General features: G+C 39.1%; 1 protein-coding gene across 1 annotated transcript in view; it reads left to right on the top strand.

Moving 5' to 3' along the window:
• The window catches only part of LOC146674660 (titin-like), a 414,653-nt gene that overhangs the window by 203,723 nt on the left and 187,100 nt on the right, over window positions 1–23,830 (top strand). The window contains 2 exon segments of the mRNA XM_085401111.1: window positions 1,051–1,350; window positions 3,415–3,681. Of these exon segments, the coding sequence (XP_085257237.1) occupies window positions 1,051–1,350; window positions 3,415–3,681 (567 nt within the window).

Raw genomic sequence — 23,830 nt, 5'->3', positions numbered from 1 at the left:
GTTTAATGTGCATCGACTCGTATATCAACTAAAATAAATAAATCTTATTCATTTATGTGTATATTTACATTCATTAGCGCCAGCTTTTTACAGTTTTGTCAGTTCAGAAATGTTTCCACAGTCGTCCTGGCTCATTATATGGTTTAACAATTTACAAGAGAAAATATCAATTTATTTATATTAATCTCACTCAGTCTCATTTACTTTTATGTTCTTTTTCTAAACGGAACTGCAGCTAAACCAAAGCCCACACTGAGCGCTGACAACACAACTCTTCCAGTAGGGGGCAGTGTGACCCTAACCTGCTCTGTGAACCCATCATCATCATCATCTGGATGGATATACTTCTGGTACAGAGATAATATCCTACTGAATTTCTCCTCGTCTGATGGACAACTCAGTGTCTCACAGGAAGGACTCTACAGTTGCAAAGCAAAAAGAGGAAACCCAGCTTACTACACAGAGGGAAGCCAAGAAGTTCAAATTAACAAAACCAGTGAGTTTGGATTCAGCAATCATAAATAATTTCATGATCTGTATTCATATGATTGCAAAACTCAAAATAGTGATGGTTACTTTAAATAGTTTTTTATTTAAATGTTTGAATGAATAGGGCCAGCCAGTGCCGTTGTAACAGTGCAACCCGACTGGCCCACATTATACAGTGGAGAAATGATCACTCTCAGCTGTGAGATCCAAGGAGGAGACACTGAGTGGGAGTATGAATGGAGAACTACAAGCTCACATAAACCATCAAACCAAAGTGAACTCAGAGTAGATTCTGCTTCTCCATCTAACAATGGTCACTACAAGTGTAGAGGCAGAAGCAAAATTGCACAAGATCATTTAACAGAGTGGAGTGTTCCTTTAAATTTGATAGTATCACACAGTAAGTAAAATCATAATCCATTCACCCAGTCATTTTTGATTAATTATGTGATGAGATAATAGTTCAAATTTATGGCGCTAACATGCTAAAAATGTAGCGTACAGGCATTGTATTTATGGACTGGCATGTATTTGATCATCACTCCAAGAATTTCCTAACAGATAAACCCCGTCCTGTCCTCACTGTGTCTCCATCATGGCTGAGTCCTGGAGCCTCAGTAACTCTGAACTGTGAGGTTGAACATCCGTCTGCAGGATGGAGCTTCTACTGGTATAAAGCTGTTCCTGATCTAGCAGAGAAATCCTCCAGTTATGAGCTGCTACCTGATGGCAGTGCGACTGCACAGGACTCCTACATCATTCATGGACAGACACACACAGCAGGATATGTGTGCAGAGCTGGAAGAGGAGACCCAGAGTATCACACTGATCACAGTCAACCAAAGTTTGTCTGGTCTGCAGGTGAGGAATTTTTAAATTAACTGTCAATCTTGTAAACATTTGGCTCTAATTAACTGTTCTGCATGTGCTCTTTTCTTTCCTTAATTATCATGATTTGTAAAAGAAAAAACATGACGTATCCAACTGTTAGTCACATGAATTTTCTGTGTGCTATTCTATTTCTTTATTTCTCCCCAGGGAGTTTTTAAACTGGTACAGCATCTGTAAATTTAAGATCATAAAAGAAATTAAAAGAAAGACATAAAGTGTTATCGAGAGAAATATTAGAAAGAGCAAAGAGCACATGTAATTAATGCCATGTGTACATATGGAAAAAGTCCAATACAACAAGTCAGAATGACAAAATGAAATACAATGTTCATATATGTGAAGATCACACACAAAAGGAAGGAGACAAATATAATGTTACTATAGGACTATAAGACAAGGATATTTGTAACCCTTATTTGTCTCGTAAGGGTTACAAATGTGGAGGATGTCTGTAGGTCAGGTCATCTACTAATCTACTAATAAGAAGGTTGGTGGTTTAATGCCTGGCTCCCTGGATTTTCAGTCAGGTTTCAGAGTTTATCACAGCACAGAAACAGCTTTATTGAAGGTTACAAATGCTCTTCTTATGGCCTCTGACAGTGAACTCATCTCTGTGCTTGTCCTACAAGACCTCAGTGCAGTGTTTGATACTGTTGACCCAATATTCTATTAGAATGACTAGAACATGCTGTAGGTATTAATGGTACTGCGCTGCAGTGGCTTGTATCATATTTATCTAATAGATTCCAATTTGTTCGTGTAAATGGAGAGTTCTCTTCACACACTAAGTTAAATTAGTGTGTGAAGAGGATGCAGAGGGTTCAGTGCTAGTACCAATTCTATTTATATTATACATGCTTCCATTAGGCAGTATCTTCAGAAGACAGCATACATTTTCAGGAGACAGACACTATCTCTACTTTTAAGATCAGACTTAAAACTTTCCTTTATGCTAAAGCATATAGTTAGGGCTGGACCAGGTGACCCTGAATCCTCCCTTAGGCTGCAAGTTAGGCTGCAATAACAGTAGGCTGCTGGGGGACTCCCATGATGACATCCACCCATGATGCATTGAGTATTTCCTTTTCAGTCATTTTTCTCACTCAACATGTGTTAATAGACCTCTCTGCATCGAATCATACATATCTGTCTCTCTTCAACAGTATGTCTTTCGTCCTGTCTTCCTTCTCTTACCCCAACCGGTCGCAGCAGATGGCCGCTCCTCCCTGAGCCTGGTTCTGCTGGAGGTTTCTTCCTGTTAAAAGGAAGTTTTTCCTTCCCACACTTGCCAAAGTGCTTGCTCATAGGTCATATGATTGTTGGGCTCTTCTCTGCATGCGTTATTGTAGGGACTACCTTACAATAGCACTGTATAAATAAAAGTGAATTGAACTGAACTGAATTAATTTATATATAATTAAAAAGTAATAATTTACACACAAAATGTTAAGTTCAACTTTACAAGTTTGATCAGTTTTGCTCTCAAAAAACTCCCTGTCTGTGCAAATGTGTAAAAGTGTTTCTCCCTTGCCATTGCCTGATATGCTCAGAAAAGGTCACATGTGCAGGTAACTTTACAGATTCCCAAATGTAACCTGCATTCATGTGCTAGTGGAAAATTGGGACATTGGGGCTTCATCTGTGTTTTTGGGCTATTTCAAATAAAATGTTTTTTTTTTCCTACATAACCAGAATAGTTCATCGGCCCTCTACTAAAAACATTCACTTCCCAATTACAGATGCTATATAGTAACCTATAAAGGTTATTATGTGGTTCACATGGTGCTGCTAGGACATTCTTCTGCTGGGAAAACAGGGCCGCAGTCTGCAGAGGGAGAAGAAATGACGAGGCATTTTGAGATGCAAGAGAATGAACAAGAACGGAGGAGAAAAGACAAAGTTCTGAAAATTTCAGAAAATCTTCAGAACTCATTGGACTAAATGCGAACCATAATGAGAAGGCTTAACACAGTGATTGGAGATTGAGCCTGAATTATAACCCTGTTTTAACCCTTCTTACATCCTGTTTTTCAGATGTTCATTCAGCAGCGTCTCTCACAGTGAGTCCTGACAGAGTGCAACACTTCACCTCTGACTCTGTCTCACTGACCTGTGAGGGAAACTTCACTGAGTGGAGAGTGAGGAAGTTTAGTGAAAAAGGCTTTTTTTCACACTGCTGTGACTGCCAGAAACTGAGTGGATCCTCTTATGAGATCCACAGCTTACAGGAGGGTGTTACTGTGTACTGGTGTGAGTCTGGATCAGGAGAGTTCAGCAATGCAGTCAACATCACTGTACGAGGTGTGTTTAAATGACTTCACTTTATTTAATTATTTATTTTTTGGGACAAAAACTGGAGCTGAAGATTTAATTGTATTCACTAAACTAAACTTTTCAAACTTGTTGCTACTTAATTAAAACAGACAAAAAGACCACTGGAGATGAAGCTGCAAATTAGACAAAAAATGTTTATTGAAATGCAGTTTTAATAAACTCAAAAACCAGTGTAGTAGTGACTTAACATAATCATAGACGGCTCTGCGACAGCAACTCTGCTAATATACATGGTGCTCTCGTATTTAATGAGGTTTATGAGATAACTTTGCTTTGGTAAAACTGAGTTTTATATGTGCTGTTTAATAACGACACAGAATAAATAAGGTTAAAATAATAAAGATGATTATATTTTCCACATAAACATTTCAGATTAAACTAGGTCAGTTCATTGTGTGGCAGACAGGGTTGGACTCAAACACAGGATTCGGAAAGCCAGACATAAAACACAAAAGTAGCTTCATTGCTGAAATTATAACACAAGGCAGGAGCCTCTCCAACAAGAGAAACCTAACTTGGAGACACACAAGGATGAAACACAGCATGAGGAACAATGCAACAAAACAGGAAGTAAAATAAAATACTGAGTTCAGGACTAAGACATGTGAACTTGACCCAGTGAGAGAAGATAAACAAACATGGAGACATGACTGACTGTGGAGACAAAGGAAACACAAACGATCATAAGTGAAGATTGCATAACCTAATGAGGAATGCTGAGTATAAACAAAGCAAAAGTAACCATGAACAAGAAATATAAATAATATAACGAGGACTATAGAAAATAAACAGAAGACTATGGAGCTCAAACACAAAACTCATGATAACATAGAATAAACCTAAAGACCCAAAGAACAGGAGCACAGAACTATAATACAAAGATATAAGAAAAGAAAAGAAAACCCCTCAAACATCTCAAACTCAAAACTATGATCGTAACTTTATATATAACAAGACTTCTAAACATAAAACTTCTTGCTGTTAAAATGGGTCTTTAATAATAAAAAAAACCCCTTTAAAGTTGTTTTTAGGTTCATATTGTTTTTCTTGATGTGGCCTAAACTTTTCGGATTTTATTAGATCTAGTTGGACTTCTTTCTGAGTTTGACTTTGTGTTTTGATATTACCAGAAACTTTAGGCTTCGGATCTAAAATCAGTTCATTTATTGTTCCATTCATCATCGGACTTGTTAGTGGAATTATCCTTGTGATGCTGCTGCTGTGTTGCTGCAGAAAGATAAAGGGTGAGAGCTTTTCTCATCAATGATTTGATGTGACACATTTAAGTAAACTGATTACAAACCAGTACAACAATAATTTTTAATTTTCTTTTATAGATCTTTGTTGTAACAGGTTGGTGCAAAAGTTTTCTTTCATTTTAAAAATAACATGAAATTATAACTATTCCTGATTAAATTACACAGTGTTTATTGCATGTTTTAGTCTCACTCAGTCTCAGAGCACCAATCAAAACTCTGCTGCACAACAAAAAGCCAACAAGAATGAGAACAACGTTTACGCCTCTCTTCTTCCTGGTCAGTCCTAGAAACTATTACTTGCATCATTTTTAACACTAAGTTTGTTAACAAACAAATATCGTGAAAAAGTAATTTCTCTTCTGTTGTCTGCCCTGCAGGTGATTTTCCAGTTTATGAAATAATCACATCCTCTGGAAACACTGGAAGTGGTACAGTATAATAATACTGAGCTATAACAGAGCTATAAGAGATATAATGATTATAAACTGACTGATCAGACATTATGTCATGTTATTATTTAAGGTGGCAAAGCAGATGAACATAGAAATGTCACATCTACACTTGAACTTAAAGTTATTGATGAGAAGACTGAGTTCAGAAAATGTAAGGATATCATGGTTTATTAATATGTTATTGTGACTCCTAATCTTGAAATACAGATAAAAGAGAGCTGTTCTTAATTAAATGCACTAATACTGTCTGAACAGGGAGAAATGATGACCCAGACGTGAGCTCTGACTACGAGGATGATGATCATGAGACAGGCTCAGGTACAAACGTACAAATACATCATTGGATCACTGACAATCAAATGAGTTTAAGAATGAAATAAATCATATTGTTCTTCCAGTAAAACAAGTTCAGAGTCCTGTTGGAATGGCTTTCATTCATTTTCTTTAGTTACATTCAATCTGTTGCTTGTTTAGCCAAATAATAAAATAACAGGACTTTAAAATTTCGCAAACATGTACATCTAAAATCAGGAAAAAACGGATAATAAATATGTTTTTTTCATAATATGAATGTAGAAGTTCACAAAGCAGACTCACAACATCAGCACCATTATATATTTGTTTCTGTTTTTACACTGTATTTGTTCTGATTTAGTTTCAGGTTCATAAGAGGAAGTGGACGTTAACAGAGAAACTTGTGGACAAGAACATAAAGTAAATAGCTGAACTTTCACAATGTTTGATAACATTGCTGCAAATGCATAAATCACTGAGTTTCTGATCATATTGAAGAATTAAACTCAGCATTGATGGAAGACTGATAATACCATCTACTTTTGTATAAAATTCTTATTTAGGTTGCAGTAACTGTATATTTTCCTCCTAAGAACCGAACTCTTTCATATTGAGTCTTTTATTGAGAAAGCACGCAGTATGGCTTTGTACATTGCTTTTGTTTTCAAATTTTTAAACTTATAATTGGAAAATGACCAAAAAAAATAGGGAAAAAAAGTAAATAATAATAATTAAAAAAACTAAAATAGAACAAAGCAAAAAGAATAAAAGCATTAATTGAAAAGAAAAACAAATCAAATAAAGAAACAAAGAAAACCCCATAGAAACTTGGGGAGGGGTGTAGCAGGGCAGCCAAGTTAGCATCACATTATTGACATGGGTATTTAAATCAGTGCATCAAAATAATAATAATGATAATAATAAAGTGTCATGGTTCATAGAAAATCACACCTCACAGGCTTAACGTATTCCGTCCATTTAGACCATATTACAAAGAAGAAGGTATCCCTCTGCACTTTAAGAAAGAATGACAATTTTTCCATTGTATAGGTCTCTTGTACATAATATATCCAGTCTTTTTATCGCTGGTGGTTAACAGACTTGAGCCATCTCCTCGTTTTTTTATGGTAAATGGCCTGTAATTGTACAGTGCTTTATAGTGATGTGCGGATCGATACTGAAATATCGATTCCTCCGATACCAGTCATTTATGTTCTAGAATCGATTCTCACATTAAAATATCGATATTTTAGTAATTTAGGATAAATTTGTAGTTTATCATTAACAGGAACACAGTGGAAAGAAACTATATCATTCAGATTGTCTACATTGGAAAGAATTTCTCTTTCCAGAACTTTCTCTTCCGCCTTTCATAGTCATGTGCGAAGTACGTCTGTATAAATGTGTCGCAGCCCCTGGCGTGCGCACTCACAACAATGGCTGAGCGTAAATGGAGCCATTTGTGGATGTATTTTACATCCACAAACAGACGCGGTTTGCGATTCATGTGGCAAGACAGTGAGGTGTTGTTGCAACATCACTAACCTCGTCAAACACCTCACAGTAAATCATATCACAGAATATGATGAGCGCATGTTGAGGCGAACTGAAGAGGGGAACAGGGACAGGTGCTGCTAGGGGGAGACAGACGTCTTTCACGGCGACCTTTAGTGCTGCAGGCAGGCAAGGTGTTCAAATAGAGCACAACTTGAGTTTTCTTATTTCTATATGATGAACTCTGCATTACTAAGTGATAAGAACAAGTAACCTGAAGCCCTGTAATCATTATGACGCTATAATTTCAGATACAATAAATAAAATACGTTTTTGTGCAAAGTATCGGTATCGGATCAGTGTCGTCAATACCACCCTGAATTATACTTGGTATCGGATCGGCAAGGAAATCAGTGGTATCGCACATCACTAGTGCTTTACTCACGCCCTATGGACCCCACTGACTACTGACTCGTGGTCACTAGGATATACAAAAGTCTTCTATCAATGGAGTTCAGTTTATCCACTGGTATGTTACACAGAAATATGGTCTCAAAGGAGGAAAAGCAAATGAAAAAACATTTTGTAGATGTTCATGGATTAGAGACCAATACTGGTGAATTACTTGGCAGTCCCAAAAGATATAGAAATGGTTAGCACCATCTCCCCCACATCCCCGATACCTTTTCTGAGCAGGGATGATGAAGAATCTCAGGATGCTTTTCCAGCAAAATTCACGCCAAACATTCGACCCGGTTGTGGTCTACTGTATCTTGCATATGTTGCCCCAAAACTTGTCTGTAATGATTAGACTACCTTCTTTTCCCCACTTCGCTTTAATATAGACAGTGCTGTCGTTTTTACACCACAGGATGTATAATCTGGAAGTAATTTTTGCGCTCCAGATTTAATTAATGATAAAAAATGTTTCTACAAATTGTAAATTGTTTAGATTCACTTTTAAGTTTTGAATAAAATAATTTCTGACCTGTAAATATTCTGAAAAACTTTTCTGAGCCTAAATCATATTTTCTCCTTAAGAATTCAAAGCTTTGAAATGCCCCCTTGTGGAAAAATGAATAGTAACTAGTTAGGCCTTTTGAAATCCAGTTCTTGAATCGATTATCACAATGATTCGGGGTAAAGTCTGAATCATATGCGGGCCATCTTAAGACTTAAGAGGCATTTTCCAAACCACAAATTTTTATTGCTTCATTCCAAGCAGATATCATTACTTGTAGTATGGGTTCATCTGGCAGGTGTATTTTGTTCTGTAGTTTTATGTCCGATATTAAGGCTTTAACTGGTACTCCTTTAACAATTGTTCCTTCAACATCTTTCCGTCCCGTGGCGTAATATACACAACAGAGACATATCAATAGTCTTATCTGAGCTGCACAGTTACACTCTCGTAGACAAGGACGTCCACAACCTCCATTATCTTTCTTTAGTTGGAGGGTTTTATATTTAACTTCTTTTTTCCCATTCCAAATGTATTTCAAAAGCTTTCTATACCACGCCACAAATTGTTTTTGTGGTATGAGAATCGGTAGGGACTGAAACAAATACAGCCATCGGAGAAGAATGTTTAACCTAATTGATTCAATCCTAGAGAGCAGGTCCAGAAAAGCTATGGTATTCCATCTTTGTATATCAGATTTTATGGATTCATTCAGTGGGCCATAGTTGGCATCAAACATTTTGGTGAAGTCAGGGTGTATTACCGCCCCTAGGTACCAAATGCTGTCTGCATCCCATTTCCATTTATAGGATTGTTAATCGCATGCATCGATTAAGAATCACTATAAATGGAATCAATTAAAAATCGGCATGCATTTTTAATTTCTCTTTGCTATGTGGGCTGATTGGGACCTGATGAATGTAAAACCAAAGTTTTTTTTTTTTACCTGATGTAGTTTCTGAGAAGAGGATATCAGGCCCTTGTAGAGCAAAATTTAATATTGTAGTCTAGACAACCCAAAATGTGAGGTCTTGAAGGTTAAATATTTTTCCCCTCCTTCAAGCTCGGGTCCTCTACCAGAGGGCTGGGTACTTGAGGGTCCTGTGCAGTATCTTAGCTGTTCCCAGGACTGTGCTCTTCTAGACAAAGATCTCGGATGTTGTACCTTGGCTCTGCTGGTACAACTGACTCGTGGTCACTGCACCTAACTTGGAGGTCACTGCACCAAGTGTTGTGATTATCACTGGGACCACTATTACCCTCATCCTCCAGATCTTCCTGATGGTGTTCCTTCTTCCTGTTGTTGCTGTCATTCGATATCGCTACATTTGTCACTACAGCTGTCTTCCTCTGCTTGTCTATCACTAGTATGTCTGGTTGGTAAGACATGACTATTTTGTCCATCTGTATCTGTAAGTCCCATAGGATCTTAGCTTAGTGTTTCTCACCCTAGAGTGCATCTCAAATTTTGACCTCGGGACTTCCAGGCCATACTCAGCACAGATTTTTCTGTATACTATGCCAGCCACTTGGTTATAGCGTTCCATCTGTGCTGTCAATTTGTCCAGCTTTGTCCAGCCACTTGTAGCACTTCTGAATGTCAGCCAATTCCTCTATCTGCTGGTCCCCAGTCTCCTTCCTTCCGTACCTGATCACAGGCAAGGCGTAGGTGTTGCTAGCCCAGATCTTGTTCTTACCATTCAGCTGGCTCCTCAGGACCTGCGTTAATCTCTGCATGTACTTGGTGGTTACAGCTTTCATAGCAGCCTCTTTGTGGTTCCCATTTGCATGTGGGATTCCCAGGTACTTGTAGCTGTCCTTGATGTCTGCAATGTTGCCTTCTGGTTGTTCTATCCCCTCACCTCTGACAACGTTCCCTCTCTTAGTTACCATTTGACTACACTTCCCAAATTCGAAAGACATCACAATGTCATGGCTGTAAATCCTGGTGGTGTGGATCAGTGAAGTGATGTCTCGTTCACTGCCCTTTATTAAATAAGTATTACAGAAAATGCATTTTTATATGCACACACTGTACATATATATATATATAAAAAAAAAAAACACCCAGCACGCCCCTGCGGGCGGTTTATCCTTCAAGCTCGGGTCCTCTACCAGAGGCCTGGGAGCTTGAGGGTCCTGCGCAGTATCTTAGCTGTTCCCAGGACTGCGCTCTTCTGGACAGAGATCTCCGATGTTATTCCCGGGATCTGCTGGAGCCACTCGCCTAGCTTGGGAGTCACCGCACCTAGTGCTCCGATTACCACGGGGACCACCGTTACCTTCACCCTCCACATCCTCTCGAGCTCTTCTCTGAGCCCTTGGTATTTCTCCAGCTTCTCGTGTTCCTTCTTCCTGATATTGCTGTCATTCGGAACCGCTACATCGATCACTACGGCCGTCTTCTTCTGTTTGTCTACCACCACTATGTCCGGTTGGTTAGCCACCACCATTTTGTCCGTCTGTATCTGGAAGTCCCACAGGATCTTAGCTCGGTCATTCTCCACCACCCTTGGGGGCATCTCCCATTTTGACCCATATATATATATATATATATATATATATACATACACACATATATAATGTATATAATATAATATATATATGTGTATATATATATATATATATATATATATATATATATATATATATATATATATATATATATATATATATATATATATATATACATATGTACAGTTATATACATTATATTATATACATTATATATATATATATATATATATATATATATATATACATACACACATATATAATGTATATAATATATATATATATATATGTGTATATATATATATACTAGGGGTGCAACGATATTCGTATCGATATTGAACCGTTCGATACAGTGCTTTTGGTTCGGTACGCATATGTATCGAACAATACAACATTTGTAATTTATTTTATCAACTTTCCTTCTGACGATGCTGTCTGTGTTGAGCGCTCAGTGAATCTGCGTTCGACTACTCCGCCTAGGCTGCACTGTCGAGCGCAGATCCACTGAGCGCTCAACACAGACAGCATAGTCAGAAGGAAGAGCGCAGGGCAAGCTAGCGAGACAGCTGTTAGCACATGATTCTCCTTATGCTGCTGAGAATATAGCCCAGAAGAAGCGGATAGTATAGCTTTTATTTTGGAAAGAGACATTTCTCTGTAATAAACTCTCTTTTCCAAAAATGAGGGATTCCTCAATCAGATACAGGGCTTGCAATATCGCTAGCCCGACGTCCCGGAGCTAGCGATTTTTTCAGTCGGGCTACCAAAATCTATCTCTTCCCTGCCCGTCGGGCTATTGTAGGAAGGAAAAATATATGTCAATGCTTTTGCATTCTTTCGGAAATGTAGCTGGGTAATTATGTCATTGGCATCGGTGAGCCACTGTCAATATGTGACATATTGAAATCGCGTTTGAATTTGCGCTTGTTTTTTTGCTTTCACTTTGCAATCGTGCGAACTGTGTATAGAGAGCGACAGCACTGATCTGTGAGTGATGATAATTTGTGCACCAATTCCTCTGACATCGTCTTATTAATCGTTAGCTTACTATGCAAACATGACAAGTGAAATCTCCCACAGCAAGCTTAAACATGTGAGAGGTTGATCGCGCAGAGAATCGCTGAGCTTATGTGAGTGCGTGTGTAAAAGCAGCAGGATATATATTTTAGTTCTGCTGAGCCAAATAAGACAGGTCAGGGTGAAGAAGTGACAGCCAAAGAAAAGCTTACCACAAAACGGAGAAGTTATGACAAATCAGACTATAAGGCAAAAAGAAAGTGCAGCTTTATGGTTTCATGGACAAAAGTATTTCTGTGGCTGCAATATGACGAGCTAAATAACCAGGGGTGCACATCAGTGGTCCGCAGGTGCGCATTCGCTGTCAAAATAAAAAACACGCACAAGGGTTAGGGTTAAATTTAAAAACTGTACTTTTGAGTTAAAATATATATTTATAATTTTAATAAATGACAAATTAAAAAGGCATGAACATTTTTTTTGTATCGAAAAAATATCGAACCGTGACACCAAAGTATCGAACCGAACCGAACCGTGAATTTTGTGTATCGTTGCACCCTTAATATATATATATATATATATATATATATATATATATATATATATATATATATATATATATATATATATATATATATATGTATAGTTATATACATTATATATAATGTATATAATATAATATATATATAATATAATATATATATATATATGTATATATATATATATATATATACAAGTTGAACAGCCACAAGGGGCAGTACCCTCCATGGAGAAGGAGGCTAGAGGGCAAGATCAAAGTAGCACGGAGGGAGGTTAGCCAATTAACGGAGTTGCAGAAAGGTGCGACAAAGAAGGTGCATAAGAAATACAGCAAGCTGTCCATACCTGAGGCCTTGGAAACTGCCAAGCAAAGACTCACAGCCTTGGCTAGCCGCTTGAGGAGGTACACCAGAGAGATAGAAGGCAGGAGAATAAACCGGCTGTTCTCCACAGAACCAGCAAAGGTGTACTCTCAGTGGCAAGGGAACAATAAGAGAACAGCACCACCAAGGCTGGAGACGGAGCAATACTGGAAGAGCATATGGGAGAAGGACGCAACCCATAATGGCAATGCTCAGTGGCTAGTGGATCTGAGGGCAGACCACAGCGACCTCCCTGAGCAGGGTCCAGTAACCATCACAGTGGCAGATATCCAAGAAAGGGTCTCCAGTATGAAAAGTTGGACAGCACCAGGGCCCGACATGGTTCACGCCTACTGGCTAAAGAAGCTGACTGCACTCCACGAGCGTCTGGCAGCACAAATGAACCAGCTGCTAGTTAACGGGAGACACCCGGAATGGCTAACCGAAGGTCGGACGGTCCTGATCCCCAAGGACCCCAAGAAGGGACCGGTCCCCTCCAACTACCGACCAATAACCTGCCTCAGTACTACATGGAAGCTCCTGTCAGGCATCATATCGGCTAAGATGAACAGGCACATGGGTCAATACATGAGCGGGACACAGAAAGGAATTGGCAAGAATACCAGAGGCGCAAAACACCAGCTACTGGTAGACAGAACAATCAGCCGAGACTGCAAGACCAGACTGACCAGCCTGTGCACTGCCTGGATTGATTACAAGAAGGCCTATGACTCAATGCCCCACAGCTGGATACTGGAATGCCTAGAATTGTACAAGATCAATGGGACCCTAAGAGCCTTCATCAGGAACTCAATGGGGATGTGGCGTACAACACTAGAGGCCAACTCCAAGCCCATAGCACAAGTCACCATCAAGAGCGGGATCTACCAAGGAGATGCTCTGTCCCCACTGCTGTTCTGCATAGGCCTGAACCCCCTCAGTGAGATCATTAACAAGACTGGCTACGGATACCGACTACGGAACGGAGCAGTTGTCAGCCACCTCCTGTACATGGATGACATCAAACTGTATGCCAAGAGTGAACGAGACATCGATTCACTGATCCACACTACCAGGCTATATAGCAATGACATTGGAATGTCGTTCGGACTGGAGAAGTGTAGTCGGATGGTAACAAAGAGAGGGAAGGTAGTCAGAACTGAGGGGATTGAACTACCAGAAGGCAACATTGCAGACATAGAGGACAGTTACAAGTACCTGGGGATCCCGCAGGCGAATGGGAACAATGAAGAGGCCGCTAGAAAAGCTGCAACCACCAAGTACCTGCAGAGGGTCAGGCAAGTCCTGAGGAGTCAGCTGAATGGTAACAAGATCCGGGCCATCAACACGTACGCCCTGCCCGTGATCAGGTACCCTGCTGGGGTAATAGGCTGGCCAAAGGAGGAGATAGAAGCCACTGACATAAAGACAAGAAAGCTCCTTACCATGCATGGAGGGTTTCACCCCAAGTCCAGCACCCTGAGGCTGTACGCTAAGCGGAAGGAAGGAGGCCGGGGACTGGTGAGTGTCAGCACCACAGTCCAGGATGAGACAACGAACATCCAAGAATACATTGGGAAGATGGCCCCAACTGACCGAGTGCTCAGTGAATACCTCAGGCAGCAGAAACCCAAGAAAGAGGAGGGAGACGAGGAACCATCATGGAAGGACAGGCCCCTGCACGGTATGTACCACCGGCAGATAGAGGAGGTGGCTGATATCCAGAAATCCTACCAGTGGCTGGACAAAGCTGGACTGAAAGACAGCACAGAGGCACTAATCATGGCAGCACAAGAACAAGCTCTGAGTACAAGATCCATAGAGGCTGGGGTCTATCACACCAGGCAAGACCCCAGGTGCAGGCTGTGTAAAGATGCCCCAGAGACAATCCAGCACATAACAGCAGGGTGCAAGATGCTAGCAGGCAAGGCATACATGGAACGCCATAACCAAGTGGCCGGCATAGTGTACAGGAACATCTGTGCCGAGTATAACCTGGAAGTCCCGAGGTCAAAATGGGAGATGCCCCCAAGGGTGGTGGAGAATGACCGAGCTAAGATCCTGTGGGACTTCCAGATACAGACGGACAAAATGGTGGTGGCTAACCAACCGGACATAGTGGTGGTAGACAAACAGAAGAAGACGGCCGTAGTGATCGATGTAGCGGTTCCGAATGACAGCAATATCAGGAAGAAGGAACACGAGAAGCTTGAGAAATACCAAGGGCTCAGAGAAGAGCTCGAGAGGATGTGGAGGGTGAAGGTAACGGTGGTCCCCGTGGTAATCGGAGCACTAGGTGCGGTGACTCCCAAGCTAGGCGAGTGGCTCCAGCAGATCCCGGGAATAACATCGGAGATCTCTGTCCAGAAGAGCGCAGTCCTGGGAACAGCTAAGATACTGCGCAGGACCCTCAAGCTCCCAGGCCTCTGGTAGAGGACCCGAGCTTGAAGGATAAACCGCCCGCAGGGGCGTGCTGGGTGTTTTTATATATATATATATATATATATATATATATATATATATATATATATATATATATATATATATATATGTTTTTAACGAGTCAGACTTACCATCAGCATAGTGGACTAATAAAAGAAACATTTAATAGGATTTGAAAGTTAAGGATGTCAAAATGTGACTGAATTAATATTTAACTTTATTGTTTCCAGCGTGACAGCAGTAAAGGCTATGGCGTTCTATGTATGCCCTGGCTGCTACAGTCTTGCACCCTGCTGCATTTCTTTGTCTCTTTTATGCTAAATATTTATGAGCTAGAAATGAAAGATTTGAACAAATTAATTTTTGGTAGTGCTTGTTTGTGTTTTCTTCTCTCTGTAAACATGATAGCTGAAAAAATGGAGTTGTGATAAAACTTTGTAGGGATGTAGAGTGGTGGCATGTTAACAGCCCATTAAAAGTTGGCTTACATCCACCAAGGTCATGTTGACATGGGGCACTTTTTGAGTATCACTGATTCCTTTTATTATGACTTTGTTATGTACATCACACTAACAGGTTATAACTGTTTCTGAATAACTATTATTTTTGGAAAACAAAATAAACTTATGATCAAAAACTTTCACTTGAAATTCATCACTGAACAATGAAATGAATGCTACACATGTACTATATCCATATAAAACAAACAAACAGTTACAGTCAAAATGATGCCAAACATGTCAAAATGGGTTTCAAGAGGAAAAATGAAAAAAATCCAGCACTTTGTATTTGTTTTTACACTTGTTTCTACAAACGTATTAAAGTATGTTTAAAAAGAACAAAGAAAACAAAATTAATATATACAAGATACTGTTCCTTTTAAAGTAAATACTGACCAGAGTGAGATACCTTGGTGGAGGGTTGTTATTATTTTTTAAGTGCTTTAGTCATTATTTGGAGTATCTGTCTGAAATAAAAAAAACAACAACTCAGTTTCTTTGTTTTGTTTCTGTTCTGTTTCCTTTTGTTTCCCCCTGTTCACAGATCTTGTTTGACCTCTTGGTGGTTCTGTGTATGTAGCAGATTTGTTGCTGTAAACTGAGTCAGTCTGTTTGGAGGGCCTCCTCCATGGTGGCCGTCACTTCTGGACAGTTGTATCTGCTTTGTGGCTTTCAATGGAGATCATTTCCTCTCTTTGGCTGCTGGTCTGTATGGACTGAAAGACGTTCACGCTCTCATTAGCCTGCAGAATATGTTGTTGCTCTTTAAAACGTTTCTGCCTTGGAGAGTTATTGCTTGTGAGTATTAATGTACAACATGTTTACAAGTTTATTCGGTGCATTTCTATTACAGAGATTTGTTTAGAAACCAGTTATTTAATCTGTTATGTTTATCTTTGAGGAAGCTAAACTCGCTAAGTTGTATTGTGATCAATACTGAGTGGCTGTTGATTACACATACTATATAACAGTATAGTTCATATCCTAGAAGTGTGTGTAAAAAGGAAAAAGACATCTTGTGACATTTACTTTGTGTTTGTTTTTAGTTTTACGGGAAGAAAAGGATGTCAATCATTGAACTACTGACGAAGTAAAAAGCCTTAAACTTACTTCCGCCTCCAATGTTCATTGAAACCGTTAGCTGTCTGTCAAGTTGGGCAAAGGGACGCACAATAAGGACAGAACAGTATGAGTTGTTGTGATTTCTCTTCATCTTTATTAGATTTAAAACCTGCAGATTTGAAAACATAGTTTCAATTAGTATTTCTTTTTTTCATTTCAGACATACAAATAAAATCACTTTTATGATAACAAACAATAGGGTAAAGATATGAGAACATTTCTTTTTTAGACATTTAACTATTTAAATTACAGGGAACGATATAAAAAAAATATTCAATTCAATGTATTTGTCTAAATAAAATCAACAGCCAGTTATTTTTAATTAATATTTAATACTTACACAGTGTTAAGCTTTCAGAAGCTTTATTTGTGGTTGTTGCATCTACAGACCACAGCTCTGTTCTCAGTGAAGATGGTGATGTTGACCTCACTGAATGATTTCTGAGATGTTCTGCAGCTGTCTTCATCACAAACAGACCAAAGCCAATAATCCTGGATGGAGCAGTTTACTGTGATACTGCAGAGTCCAGCAGACTGGTTGGAGCTAAGCTTTGACATTATAATGACAGGTCTGGGAACCACATCTGTAATTTTGAGCCAAACAGATAAATTAATGATTTAATGCAAAAAGGAGAACAGACAATAACCTGGATGTTTCTTAAATTGTAGGATATATGATGTTGTGGTTAAAGACAATGACAGATTCTGTTTTTCTTTCAGTCACAATTGTGCACAGGCTAAAGACAAAGTTCTCATTGTGACTTACCTTGAACAATGACTTGATGTTTCTCTGACATTGTAATAAAGTTTTGGCGGTATGAGACTTCATATATCCCAGCATCTGTATCACCCAGGTTATTAATACACAGGGAGAGGTTCCCAGCACTATAAACCACTCTGTCTTTGTATTTTGGATTGATTTTTCTATCATCAGCAATAATTGTCTTGTTAAACTTCCATTCGACACATTCATATTCTGGCAATTTCTTAACATTCAGACACACTGAGCTGTTTTTCAGTTGATAATATGTCGCTGTTTGGTCCTCTGCCATGAGACCTTAAAAACACATTAAAACACCTTAAAATCACACCATGAATACAATACACATATTGAAGCAGGTGTATGAAAAAGGAAATCACTTTGATATCTTCTGTTTTGCCACATTAGGCTGAGAGTAATTATTTTTAATCATCAAAAGAAAAAATACATTTCATTTCATTTATTAAACTTTGCTTCAGTCATCACAGTGACAGTTATTTTCCTAATGAAATCTCTGATACGTATCTTTAAAAAAATAGATTCACATAAATAATAAATAGATTAAGGTTGAAATTAGCTAATAAAAAGCTATTATATTCACCTTACCTGTGACAATCCAAAAACTCAGAAGCAGAATCATTTTTAATCCATCAGAGGTTTGAATGGAAGAAAAGTGGAATTCCTCAACAGGAAATCTGCTGTTCCTGGATTCTCTGGTGTAGGCAGCTATGAATGCAGCAAATATGGCAGGTGACAGATAGAAAAAGAAATCCTTCAAAGCCCAGCGAGTGATGCATCATCTGCTGGTTCAGAGAAAGAAAAAAATCTGCCAAATGCAGCTAAACTACACTTCAATTAATTAATGATGATCTGGTTTTTCTGTTCATTCATGATGTTATGATTCAAATACATAAGGTGAAGAGGATATTAGGGTAGACCTTTGTGTGTGTGATTGGATGTTAGCATGCTGTGTGTAGCACAGAAACATTAAGACTGTTCATTTGATTAGAGCAGTAACTAGTTTCCACACTGAGGGAGCATTTAGGATGAAGAGTGGAAAGGCAGACCCAGATGACATATCTGTGACATAAAAAAACAAAGGACAGGGAATAACTATGGGAAACTATGGGTTGTTGAAGCGAAGTTGAGAAGAGAGGTGACGATCACTACAGCTATATGGTTTGCAGATGATGGCACTTACAAAAAGACAGGAGGCTGAGCTGAAAACAAAGTCAGAGACACAAGGCTGAGATGGTTTGGACATGTGCAAAGGAGGAATAGTTGATATTCTAAACAAAGGATGTTGAAGATGGAGCTGTTAGGCAGGATGAAGAAAAGGACCACAGAGAAGATTCATGGATGTAGTGAAGAAGGAAATACAGAGGGTTGGTGTGACAGAAGAGGATGATAGGGATGAAGATGGATGGAGTTAGATGATCCTGTATTCACCAGATGTCTGAAGGTTGTTTGTGTTGGGTGGTGCCCGTTTGTATTTCAAACCCCTTGCCTTCACCTCCTTGTATCTCATATCTTAGAGATGATTGTCTCACCAATGAATATCTGAGGCCAGTTAGTAAGAAGATTCACCACGATTCTGTTGGAAACAATTTAGAAAAATTTAGGACACACAAAGAAAAAATAAAAACTAAACAGAAAAACACAAATATTTCCAGATGACATTCATGATAAATATATGAATGCAAAATGATTCTTGATTATGGAGTAAAGATGAGGTCACATCATTCACTGTTTTTCTAAATGAATTTTCTACAAACGTTTGGAGATTCTGAGCAGTTTTAATCCAGATTAAATGTTGAAACTGACAATTTTCCTGAATGATAACTGGATCATTTTCTTTTATGAATGAATGTGTCCCTTTTGTACATCGCCTGCAGTTAAAGACGTCCCCACTAGAGGTCATGAATACTCTGATTCACCTGCATGGGCTCAAATTGTGGTCATAAGTATTTTGTACTCTGTACTATGTGTAAAAAGAATTTGTGTGTGCGTAAAAGAGATTTGTGTGTAGACTTAGCCAAAAAATCTGTGTGAAACAAGTTTCAAGTTTCAAGTTACAAGTACGAATTTTGACCCTAATTTTTCTTCCTTTCATCTGATTGGCCAATGTCATGTCAATCACAAATTGAACAATCCAATTGGCGAACAGATGGGTTTGGCTATTGGAGGGGTGCTTTATGGAGCTTCAGGTCCTGATGGAATAAATGTCCTTTTACATGCCAACCCAGCGTTTTCCTTCATCACCACGAAGGAAAACAGTCTGTGGTCGTCCGAGTTTGGTGATTTTTGTGTCGCAGGTTTACGTGCTTATTAATACAGGGACCTCTACAGCCTTTTCAACAGCGCTGCGGACTGAGGGGGGGCAGTGCTGTGGAAATGACACAGTCTTCACTAGTGGGGATATTTACAAAGCTTTGTTCGTTCTGAATTACAAATACATGTTTTTATTGAACATTTAAAATAAAAAAAAATAAAAAAACTCTTGTAGAGGACATAAAGTCAGAGATAGAAACGACAAGGAGCAGGTGCATCTAGTACAGGCAGAGCTCAGCAGCCAGCCCAACAAATTCTGGATCCTTGGCTTTTAGTTAGTATTAGCAGCACATGCTGCGTCCGATGTGAAAGGACTTTTATGCTGCTCACTGTGACTCACAGCAATGGTCCCGGATCAGCCCTGACTTTGTGTTAAACTAATCCTAAAGTAATAATGGTATTTCTAACCACTGATATACCACAACTTTCAACAGCTACTGAAAGTTAGGGGACCTAGCTTCTATCAAATATTTATATAGAGATCCTCCAGCTTCAAACTGTATTACCCTTCAAGGACCTGCAGTTCAAAAAAGTGCCCCTCCGACAGCCAAACTAATCTGTTCACTGATTGGATAGTTAAATTTGTGATTGACATGACATTGGCCAATCAGCTAAAAGGAAGAAAAATAGGGTCAAAATTTGTACTTGAAACTTGAGTGCAGAGTTTCACACGTATTTTTTGGCTAAGTCAACACACAAATTCTTTTTACACATACAAATCCTGATTTACAAGTACAAAATATTTATAACCACAATTTGAGCCCATATACCTGCTGCTGTGGTATTGAAAGTCAGCAGAATACTAGACTTCACAGGTCAGGTCGAGTAAATTGTGAGGTGGGGTCTCCATAGATCAGACTTGTTGTCCAGCACATCCCACAGATGTTCGATTGAAATGAGATCTGGGAAATTTGGAGGCCAAGTCAACACCTCAAACTCGTTGTTGTTCTCCTCAAACTGTTCCTAGACTGGTTTTGCTTTGTGGCAGCACAGATTGTGCTGCTGAAAGAGGCCACAACCATCAGGGTTTGATCAGGTCCACATCCATGGATGGCAGAATCTAAGGTCTCCCAGGAGAATATTTCCCAACACATCACACTGCCTCCGCCGGCTTGCTTTCTTTCCATAGTGGATCTTGGTGCCTGGTATTTCCCAAGTAATCAATGCACAAGCGCCTTGCTATCACAAAATGTAATTTATCAAACCAGCCCACTTTCTTTCATTGCTCTGTGGTCCAGTTCTGATGCTCACAGGAACATTGTTGGTGGTTTCTGTAGTGAGCAGAGGTCAGCATGGGAACCCTGACCAGTCTGCAGCTATGCAGTCCCATACTCAACAAACTGTGATGCTCTGTGTATTCTGACACATTTCTATCAGAACCAGCATGAACTTTTTCAATAACTTGAGCTACAGAAACTTGTCTGTTGCATTAGACCACCCATGTTAGCCTTCCGTCCAATTGCGCATCAGCGCAAGTTTGGACTTCACAAACTTAACTTTGAGAATAAATGTTCACTTTCCCCCCAATATATTCTACTCAGTAACAGGTGCCATGATAAAGAAATATCCAGAGCTATTGCATTTACCTGTGAATGTTTACAATGTTATGCTTAGTTGATGTGTAATCCTGCATATGTGCCAACAGCACAATTCCGTGAGATAATCTACACTACACACACTGTTGATATTTTCAAATCAGATAAACATGTGTTACGGGCTGCAAGGATGAAGACCACGGTGACAAATATGTTACCTATAAAAGCAGGAAGAGTGGAGTAATGAAGACAAAATGAGTCTCTGTTTTCCTCCAGAATGTGTCCGAGTCTGATTTATTTCACACAAATAAATACTATATAAACACTAAACATGAGCTTCCACTATACAATCCAGCTGGTTCTTTGTTCACATCAATTACATTCACTTATTTCACAACCTCAGTGAAACATGTTCCCTTTAAAATGGTTCAGCTTCTCTAATTTACACCTTTCTTTCCATAACAGTTACATTCCATAAACAATATCAGTAAATAAATCACATTTGTCTAATTCAGCACTTTATTGGCAAAAATCACTATTCAGTGTATCATGAAACCCAGCATGTTGAATGTAGAATATATATATATATATATACTGGAAGTGCTGGGTATACATGTTTGGCCTAAGTCTTCGGTCAGAAAGACTGCAGCAGTCCAGGAGTTTAGTTCACCGTCTTTAATGAAGCTTCACAGAAGAACTGGTTACAGCAGGGCTTGCCAGGATAAATCCAACTATGATACAGCCAGATATGCACTTCTAATTGTGGCAGATGCAGTACCGGTGACTATAAGCATGGTTGTCTGGAAACAGAAACAGGTAATACTATAATTAGCAGGGTCAAAGATAACTAAGCAACAATCAGAACACATCATCTACTCAGACACAGCAATATTTTACAATGTCCACAAGGGGTCGCCGTAAGACCAGAAGTTGGCTAAATAGCACATATCTTCCCAGTTGCTAGTACTAAGGCAAGCATGTGGCAAGCTAACAGCTAAACTAAACAATAAACAACAGAAAAATCCTTTAACCGCGGGATATAGTCATTGGGGGAGATTCTGGCCACTGGTATTAACTTAGTGCTAATTAATTAAATAATTAAATAAACCTACTAACGTGGTAGCAGTGTACTGAGGCATAACTTTAGCTTAAACATACACAAACAACTATAACTATTATCATACCAGTTAACCTGTCAAAGGTAATAACACTTACAGTCTCATTAACGCACACGGAATCACACAAACTGCGATACAACTGCCATGCTCTGCTGCTTTTCGTCTCTCACTCTCCCTCTGCGCAGTGTTGCCAACTCCTCAGTAAGGAAAATCGCTATTGGCTGTCCTAAAAGTCGCTAGAAGTCGCTAAAGGACGTCATCGCCTAATTTGCATAATTGGTCATGCTAATCTAATTGTAACCTATGTTGTTGGAGAGAGAAATAACATCGTGGAAGAGACATAAAGTGAGTAAAAAACGTCCTAAATGCATTTAGAGTTTATTTAGAACTACAAATTAAATTTCTTTTAGCAATTATTGTTTTTTCTTAATGTCACAATTCAAACCCTGCTCCTTTACCCGGGCTTGGACCGGCAAGTGACCCGAAATAGGCACTCTGGTGGAGTTACTTTGTGTGTGTGTGTTTATAAGTAGTTTTAAACCTTGTGATCCACAAAACAGCATAAGAGTAAAAGAAGAACTGACTGCGTTACAGCACCTGCTGCTTGTTGAGAGTAAAAGAGATACGCGCTTTCACGTCTTTTTTTAGCGACTTTTTTTTAGAAACAAAGTCGCTAATGGGTCTGAAAACTCGCTAAATATAGCGACAAAGTCGCTAAGTTGGCAACACTGCCTCTGCGTGATGCGCACATGATCACTGATGCGCTCATTTGGGTGCGCTTGATTCTTGCCTCTAGACATCCTGAGGCCGAGTCAGCAGGGAATTTGCACATTGGATCAACCTGTTAATGCAGGGGTGTCAAACTCAGATACACAGTGGGCCAAAATTCAAAACTGGAACAAAGTCGCGGGCTAACGTTAATATTTATTGAAATATATTTATTCCTCCAGATATGAGAATGAATCTTTTCTTATGGACTCAAACATGTTTTGCTGAAAAGCTGAATATGGAACAAGCAAAGCTTAATACTAAACAATATATATATTAGCTGTATAATACCAGTAGGCCAGCTCTAATAGTAATTTGGTATGGCTTCGCGGGCCAAATGTAATTAGGCTGCGAGCCAAATTTGGCCCGCGGGCCAGAGTTTGACACCTATGTGTTAATGCATCTGTTAGCTACACAGAACTGCTCAGAGTGCTTGTGTTACACTAGCTAATCAACTCAGTCACTCTTAACAGAACTGTAAACATTCACATTGTGAAAGACAACGTCGGTCTCTCCGATTCATTCACTGATGTATATTGAGCAATCTATTATTCTCAACAAGAGAAATGTTTTAATTGGAGCATTACAACAAGTTTTCAAAGGTATAGAAGCGCACTGACTCTTCTTCACGAGCGCGTCACCTAACG

The sequence above is a fragment of the Rhamphochromis longiceps genome, linkage group LG3 (assembly GCF_057381845.1).
Source record: "Rhamphochromis longiceps isolate RC_006_pf linkage group LG3, R_longiceps_female_GT1.1, whole genome shotgun sequence".
NCBI lineage: Eukaryota > Metazoa > Chordata > Actinopteri > Cichliformes > Cichlidae > Rhamphochromis > Rhamphochromis longiceps.
The sequence above is the reverse complement of the archived record's forward strand: the minus strand, read 5'-3'. Positions and strand labels throughout refer to the sequence as shown.